At 38.8% G+C, this 9216-nt stretch overlaps 1 protein-coding gene across 1 annotated transcript in view; it reads right to left on the bottom strand.

Moving 5' to 3' along the window:
• LOC104945420 (breakpoint cluster region protein-like) overlaps positions 1 to 9147 on the bottom strand; it is a 16324-nt gene extending 7177 nt beyond the window's left edge. Inside the window, exons 1-5 of the mRNA XM_010771082.1 lie at positions 9133 to 9147; positions 4999 to 5130; positions 1897 to 1956; positions 1549 to 1658; positions 391 to 530 (exon numbers count right to left, since the gene is read on the bottom strand). Coding sequence (XP_010769384.1) covers positions 391 to 530; positions 1549 to 1658; positions 1897 to 1956; positions 4999 to 5130; positions 9133 to 9147 — 457 coding nt within the window. The remainder of the gene's footprint in view (positions 1 to 390; positions 531 to 1548; positions 1659 to 1896; positions 1957 to 4998; positions 5131 to 9132) is intronic.
• Positions 9148 to 9216: the final 69 nt, after the last annotated feature.

The following is a 9216-nucleotide window of genomic DNA, read 5'->3' as shown; positions in this document are numbered from 1 at the left end:
ATGAAGATTTGAGTTAAGTTTTAGTCCTATGTCTTTTGTTAATTTCGCATAAAAACTGTTTGTTTTTTTCCTTTTCCGTTTTATATTTTAATGGCTGTTTAAGTTATATTGATAAGCATTTTTTGTTTTGGTTTCGCCTGTGTGGGCATGTGCGGGTGGAGGGAGGGAGGGAGGGGGGAGTGTACTGTGATATTACAATATAAATGAAATGGCATCGATTGCTGTACACTATAATGAAATAAAAAGACTTGTAAAAAAGAAAGAAAAAACATTGGATTTGACCAGAAATATGGTTAATTGATTGGTTTACAAGGGACAACGGTACACATTTGACCTCATTACATCATTTAAACAAAGCATACACTGTATGTAGATGAAGGGAATACTCACTGGTGTCAAATGCGGTCTTCAAGGCCTGAATGTCAGTGGCCACTCCTGACACTCGGTAGATGCCCACCTCCTCCATCCCCCTCCTCTCAATCTCCTCTAGACACTGCCGGACGATGTAGGGCACCTTGGAGCGCTCTCGCCTGGATGGAGAAAGACATTATTGATCAACACGCAGTTTATATTGGTAAAACTCTTACCAGCAGGAAAACAGAAAACAACGAATGTTTTGTTTATCGAAACAAAAGGAAATGAAGAAGGCTAAAAACGGAATGCTGTGTTTTGCATTGTTAGAATGACTGCTTCAGGCTCTGCAACACTGATTTGTTTTTGCTGCTAAATCTAGTTAGCGTACTCATTATCTCTAATCCTAATTTATGTCACCCATCAGGGACAACAATGGCCGCAAACACGCAACACACTAAGGCTTCTAATAGCTCCATTTATCTGGAACAAACTCCCAGAATCTTTCAGGTCTGCTGCAACTCTTACTACTTTTAAATCTAGGCTGAAGACTTTTCTTTTTGCCGCTGCTTTTAATTGAACTATTCATATCTCACACTGCACTGTAACTTTTATTAATGTATTTATATATTAGCTTGTTTTATCCTTATTTGATTCTCTTTGAATCTCTTTAATGACTGTTTTTACATGCCATTTTAAAATGTGTTTCTCCTCTACTATTTTAATGTTTTCATTTTTGTAAAGCACTTTGAATTGCCTTGTGTTGAACAGTGCTTTATAAATAAACTTGCATTGCCTCATTTTCCTCCTAACTTAATTTGACCAAATAAATTATTTAGAAATACATCGTTTTGTATTTTCGTATAATAGGTGTTTTTTGTATGCTCTTCAATCTCACATCACAGTTCAGCTAGATTGCTAAATTGTGATTTATTATCTTAATTAGCTTAATTTGTGTAATTGGGACATTTTATTGTCTTAGTTTCAGGGCCTCTAGTTTCAGACAGTTTTTCGTTGTCCGTTAAAGCCACTGCCTTTAAATGCAAAAAATCTACTCATTCTCACATCTCATATGTTAAGATATTGTCTGTTATGTTCTGCCAAGCGATACTTGATCAGGCCCCCAACAAAAACAGGCAAGAAGAAGTAGAACTGGAGTTAAACAGTAGAGAGCTGCGTGTTGAAATGTGAACTCACTTGGTCACGGTGGAGATCTTGACTCCGAACACGCCCATTGGTTTCCGGGAGGGCATCCTCTGCAGGCTGAACTCTCGGGTGGTGAACTTTATTGAAAGTTTAACCTCGATCTGACACAGGAAAAAAGGGCTCAACGTTAAAACAGGTTGTTACGAGCCATCTGCAACGGCTTTTGCTGATCTTGAGGAAATCCTGCCATGTTAAAACCAGATGTAGACTCAAATTAACTGCTGAACCACGTCCTTACTGCTGTGTGCTACTTTAACATACATGTATTGGAGCTAGAGTTACACCTGAGAACAATTGATGTTTAAATACAGGAAAGCAATTATAACAATGCGTACTCACCCCGTTCATTGGAATAACTGTTCTCTGCCAGTCTTTGCCTTGGAGAGATGCAGGGTCAAGCTGGAGGAGGCGACACAAAAGGACAATACAAATAAGCATTAATGATATTTTATTTGAAGTTAGGTCATATTTCAGCACATCCACACAATTGATTCTTTGAGATAATCATTACCAGGCTGTTAGATCATGCTGGGTGATCAGTTTGGTTTACCATGTGCGGTGGTTCGAAGTACCAATGTACACCAACAGTATGTACATTAAATCAAGTGATAGACTTAAGGGCAATTTACAGTTTCTACTACATTTTAGAGGCAACATTCACTTTTTAAGTCTACTACACTTATTTGAAAGCTATAGTTAATACTTGATTTTAATATTGAGATGTACTTCCTTCAGTTCAAGTACAATAAATAGTATTATATATAAAGAACTTGTCCTTTTTTACTCAACTGGTGTGAAATGGTTTAACATTTGGAGTTAATCAGTTGTCAAAATAATGTACATTTTAGCACTTTTTTAAAATTATGTATATGCACGGTACCATTTTGAAAGAGAGTCTTGATCTCAATTGGTTTTCCCATGATTAAATAAATAACTACCCATCTGTTGGAATTTACTTTTTGCTTTACCAAAAATATATGAATAACTCATGCGTGTGTTTGAAATGTAGTCATTAAGCCAAAGAGGGTTATAGGCCAAGGATCACTAGTTTCTCATGAACCACAGCTACATGCATTTTTCATGTTTACTTTTGTTGTGAATATTATTTTATCTTACATACTGTAGCCCTACTTATGTACTGCTCAATTAGGCTCAACAGCAGTGCAAATCTTCTCTCCAGTGGAATGTTGTATCTTCCCTTCAATATATTTTCATAAATATGATAAACAAATCTCGTATGGACCCCATATGCCATGTCTCTTCATATCTGAGTACTTACTCAAATCCAACACACACACACACACACACACACACACACACACACACACACACACACACACACACACACACACACACACACACACACACACACACAGTATGTTACCTGGGCTAAGCCCCATCTGGTTGCGTGCGAGGCTGGATCATGTTTCTCATAACTGAATCTTCCACTGCTGAATGTGCCATTTTGTGAGAGCCGTTTACAGACACAGAATAACGGCAAACATTTCTTTGCCTACTGATAAAATGTTTTAAAAGCTGAAATGTTTTCTCCACAAATCTGAATGTACTGTATCTTCTATAGACTTTATCGATCGAAGATTTAGAAGGCCCTGCGCTGTGTTAAGACATATTTTGATAAATGACATATCTTTAAAGATGATTTATGCAAACACTGACATAAAGTGTGGGTTAAGGTAGTTTATAAACGCTATGTAAAAAGACAATTATTACAGTGAATATAAATGGAAACATGCATACACATATTCATGTTATCTTGTTGCTGATCGGTGCAAGTTCTAAATATTTCCCGAATGTATAATATACACACTGTTTATATATAATGTAATTTCAGATGAATTTGAATGCTGGAGAAAGAAAAGAGCTGGACAAGGGTTAAATAATAAATGTATTTTCTGTTAGTACATTTAAAGTAGTGAACAACTAGAACAATGTTCCCCTTCTCTTCTTCTGTATTTGTGTAACTACGTACATCTTGGACCAAAATAGATTTCAATTTTAAATGACGAGACAATATTCATCTTTATAACTATATAGGACTGAACATGTCTCTGTATATGTGGGATGGATTTGCATACAGTAATGAAATCAAATGTTGTTTGATAGCAAATGAGCTACCAAAAGCAAAAATAACAGACGATGACACAGAATAAAGGGAAATTACCACTCAAAATCTACTATCTTTACATGTGTGAGAAACGCATTTAGGGCAGGTAAATGGTAGTTTAATATCACCTGGATATGCATGTGCTATGTGTTTATGACATGATGTTCTTCTACTGCGGTATTTTTCCTGCCCTGGATTTATGAAAATCCTGCTGAGCAACTTTCTCACCACCCTGTGTATTTGGTTTCGAATGACATCATCTTTCAGAAAGCAATCATGCCACAGGATTACCAGAGGAGCCACTAGGGGGAGCATGAGACTGTAACTCACAGTTTGGTATAAAACAAGTTTAGTGTAGTGAACACGTCTGCTGCGATTTGAGTTTCAGGACAAAGGCTCCTCAGAATAATGACAAAAAGCTAACGTGTAAATATTTAGTTCTCTGCTTACTACATTTAAATTGTCTCATAAAAAAGTGAACTGCTGTGCTAATGGTTTTGTATTTTGCCATACCTTTTTGTTGCTACGAATTGTCGACAGAAAACACAAAATAAGTAATTACACATCTTCCAGACACCAAAAAATATCCTTTTGTCTGTTTATGTGGGTGTCAGCAGTGTATGATCACACACACACACACACACACACACACACACACACACACACACACACACACACACACACACACACACACACACACACACACAGATGTTTTTTGAGGCAGTGCAACAAAGAAGAGACTCTAGTTTATGACTAGATCTCTCTGTATCTTTGCGCTCTCTTTGTTGATCTCCTGAGTGACACTTGGCATTGTCTTGCAGGCTGCCGTCGTCTTGGCAACACAATCACCTGCTATCTAGATGTGCTATCAACCTGCGATCAGCCAGTCTGCTGAGGACAGCGTCTGTGGTTTTTTTACGGACAAAGCAGCCTATAGTATTGATGCAATATGTGCGGGATGGCATTGCTGTTACTTAATAACCAGTGTCTATGAGTAAGTGATATTTTAAACATCTGAACCTGGCAGCATGATAACATATCAATGGCAAAAAGAGCTTTGTGTCATTGTTATTTCTCTCACTTTAACCAATCACCACCCATCCATTAAATTATGGGTTATTCATCTAATCAGCTGATTCTTTGAACATCATGCTCAGTTGAAGTTGTTCATTGAGCAATAATATGGATTTCATGCTTTGTGGCAGCCGTGGTGACATAACAGCCTATCAGTAATGAGTCATGGTGGGTCTGCAGAAAGGACGGGGGTGTGGGGCTGAGGTGTGTGTGTGTGTGGGGGGGTTGACGTCATGACATACTTGGATCTGTCCTTTCCCCATGATGCGGTCTGAGCTCTCTCCATCCTCTTTGTTCTGCTTGGTCTTGTTGTAACACTTCTCGTAGCAGAGCAGCCTCAGGGTCTGAGAGCCTTCCAGGTCGATCTCAAACTCCTAAGGGGAAGAAGAAAAACAAATATTAGCAAAAGATATGGTGCAAAAATGTCCAAGAATTAAGTACAATGTCACCAATGGAGAGGGGAATGAAGACAAGAATGGCAATACACGTCCAAAAGAAAAATCAGCATACACCCTGCATTTTAGTTCATACATCCCACCACAGCTGACCATAGTTCCCTGTAATTATGTTCGGGAGCGCTCTGCATATGTTTTGCACATCGTTCTGGGGCCCACACTGTGTTGGTTCACTTAACATTTGGACAGATGTGAGTCATCACCAGCAGCCCCTCATTAGCTGATATTATTTCCACTTTGCTGAGCAAAGAGTCTTTGGGTCCACGATGGGAAAAAAACTGTGCCGCAGATAAACAGATCCACTGATTGTGTCTCAAAGCTCTCCTCTGTTAGGTTGACCTCTAACATCCAGCTGTGTCATTAATGCATTCATGTGCGTGTATTTGTTCTTGCTTGCATACATATGCAGTATGCATACATGTATGTTTTTGCTATATGTTTGCAGGGGTTACTCAGAGATGTACAGCTAACTGATTACAAGACCAGATGTCTCATAAGTGACAAGCAGCACATGTGCTTATATATGTATGTATGTCTACTGTATGTTGGTTGAAAAGAAAAAAACATGTTGAATCGTTTTACGATTCTCATGTTATGTCACGTTTATAGTTTTGTAGGTTTGGGTGTTTTTGCTGTTTTCCATGTCACGTTTCCCTTTGGGTTATTGTCTTGTCATTAGTTTCCCTGGTGTGTCTAATTGTCTGATTATGTTCACCTGGGTCCCTGNTGCAGCAACACACACACACACACACACACACACTCACACTCACACACTCACACACACACACACACACACACACACACACACACACACACACACACACACACATATACACATACATATACACACACACAAATTCCATAACTCAGTAGACTCAACTTGAGCATTGCTAAAGTATTGGGATTTCATTTATCTCTCTCACTATCAAGGAGGCAGACTCAAATTAAATATTTTCTTTAAAAGCTCCTCTAGATTTATTTCCTACTTTAAACATATTTAATTTGACAAAACTCCCCCCGAAGAAGTGATGTCATGGTTAAAACTTCCGGTCATGGCTAAAGCATGAATATTAAGCAGAGTGATTGTACAGTGTTCCCTCTCTCCAGACATTAGTTAATGGAAGTCAGCAGGAGAAGACGCTTAGTCCACAGAAATGGGGAAAAGGAGAAATGCTACGTGACAGTTGGGAGGTGGAGAGGGAGGAAGAGATTAGATGAGAGTGGAGGAGGTGATACAGGCGAGGGACGGGGGAAGGGAGGATGAGAGTCGGAGGAGAGTAGATTCTTGGCTGTTGCTACTCCAATAGAGCTGTCTCACCATGACTCTAATATCTGAGAGGAGAGCAGACGGGCTTAGGAATCATAAAACATCAGAACAAGGATGGCGCGAGACGGGGAGAAAAGAGGAAGAGGCAATGCGTCGCTGACAGGTTATGAGCATGAGTGTCAGAGAGAAGTGTTTGAAGGCCTGAAAACACACTTCTGCTTTTCATGCCATCACACTTCATACAAAGTGGAAAAAGTGAAGGTTATACATCATGAGGACAGACAGGCAAACCGATAAACTGGCTTTGGATGTTGCTCTTCAGAGATGGAGGACCAAGAAAACCCTGATTTTTTTATTTAAAGAAGAATGATCCTTCGTTTGGCTAAACCAACCCATAACATGTTCTTCGCTCTGTTGAATTAATACGTTTAATATGTTTCTTTGGTCTATATACCATTCTTTGGTCTATACCATTGTACAACATTTAATTGACTAAATGACAACTAGTCTCCAAACATGCTTGATTCCCCCCTTTTTGCTTATCAAATCTAATCACAGCCATCTACCAAAATTGTTTTAGCAATGCTAGTGGCGTTGCTTTATGGTTGGAAATGTCAGTTTATTTGTTTGTCCACAATTTTGACTGAATCCACTGAATTATCTCGACAACAATTAGATTACATAGATCACATTTTATCCTGTGAAATGTCTTAACATATCCTAGACAGGTCAGCACCAAATGTTTGGCCTCAGCACATCTTAGCATGCTAATATGCTAAATTTAGATGAACAGGGTAAACAGTCTCCCTACTTAACATCAGCTTCTTATCATTGTCATTGCAAGCTATTAGCATGTGGATGTTAGCACAGAGCATCACTATACAGCCTCACAGAGCTGCCATCATAACTGTAGCCTCGAAAGAAGGGGCATAACATTTTCTATTTCTGTCTATTCATATCATTATGTCATTGTAGACTAAACAGCCTTTTTTTTTCCCTGTCGCAAAATATCCCAGTCTGGTAAAACTCCCTTTTTTAAAGTGGCTAAATCCAGCCTTCTCCTATAATGGCCGTAGTCTGTCATGAGGCTGTTTTCTTAATGTTGTTTTCCGCTGTGGATTACACACATACTCTCACACAGGACAAATCCCGGACTGAGAAATCCAAACACCCAAGCATTTTCTTTCATCACCCAAAGCCACTTTCTGCCATGATACTGGAGCTGCAGACGCACATGCAGTAAGCCTTCGCGGTGTTGTGCGACTCTGTGGATGTGGCTGGCAGACATCCGGGCTTTCTGTTCTCTCCACAGTCAAACTGTCACGCTCTGAATGGCCTCCACTGCGCTACAGATTGTGTGGCCCAGGGCAGGACACAGGATTGCAGGATTGTGAAAATTGCTTTTTTCCTCGCCTTCCTCCTTATTTACTCAAGTTCTAGTGTGCGGATAAATGTAAAAAGCACTGTATATCCATTATGGAGCTAGTTTGCTGCCTGAAATTCTGGAATGAGTGTATAGAAAACACAAATTATGACAAACATTTGGTAAGGTACCACTTTCATTCATGTATGTTTCCTGGGCTTTCTATTTTCTGGGCTTCTATAAAGATGTAAATGTAAAAAGCACTTAATATCCATTATGGAGCCAGTTTGCTGCCTGAAATTCAGGAATGAGTGTATAAAAAACACAAATTATGAAATACATTTGGTAAAGTACTACTTCAGGCACATATGTTTTCTGAGGTTTTCTATTTTCTGGGCTTCTGTAAAGATCTAACACACACCAAGTACACACTGTAGATGCCTGCAACAACATCACAAGTGTCAACAATGTTAAGAAATCTTGTGACTTCACATTCCTGGCAGAATTGAATCTCACACCTATCCATGACAGCGAAGATCAGGGCCTTTCCCGAAGGTCATGCCTAAACAGGGATGAATGAGGTCAGTTTGAGACAAGAATAACCATGTGTATATGTTAAAGTCCTTTAGTTGTAGACCACTTCTAATCAAATTATAAAGTGCTTCCCACAAGGCAATTAAAATCAACAAAAAAAGCTAACTTAGTCTAATTTGTTGCAACGTGGGTCTCGTTTTCCCATCAGTATCTAGTAACATTCTTCATACTTGATGGGTGTTTACGAAGTTGTTGTCGTACTTGAGGGAGTGTTTATCGAAATGTCAAGGAAAGTCGGGAACAATTTTTTCAGCTAATTCCATAACAACATGGATGCAGCTCAGATTCCCTATCTTCCAATGTTAAAGAAAGCGAAAAACTATTATGTATCGCCCAATGTTTAGTATCAGAAATGTATTAGGTTCATCCTTGGCCAATGAGGAACTCTTCCACCAAATTTCATGAAAAAGAAGCTTGTTGTTTCTGCCAAAATGGAGAGAACAAGCCAGAAACATAACAAGTACAGTAATAACAGGCAGACATTTAGACAGGTTGGTACACTAACCTCCATGATAAGAAAACTGAGAAAAATATTGTATGTTAAACCTTTTACACTTAATGGCAATTAAATGCAGACTGTACAGTTAACTGTACTAAAAACTCACTTTTGGTTCAACCTCCAAAGTGGTTTGGATAATCTGTCATATCTGTAGGCTTATTTACAAGCTTTCTGACATTCAGACCGCTCATTTCTCACCTTGTCTACTTCCATCATAGCTGGGGAACAACATCTCAGAGATGAGTAAATTGCTATCATAACAGATAGAACTGATGCTAAGTA

Source organism: Notothenia coriiceps, unplaced genomic scaffold (assembly GCF_000735185.1).
Source record: "Notothenia coriiceps isolate Sejong01 unplaced genomic scaffold, NC01 NC01_scaffold00009648, whole genome shotgun sequence".
Lineage (NCBI taxonomy): Eukaryota > Metazoa > Chordata > Actinopteri > Perciformes > Nototheniidae > Notothenia > Notothenia coriiceps.
This window is presented reverse-complemented; position numbering and strand designations above follow the sequence as displayed.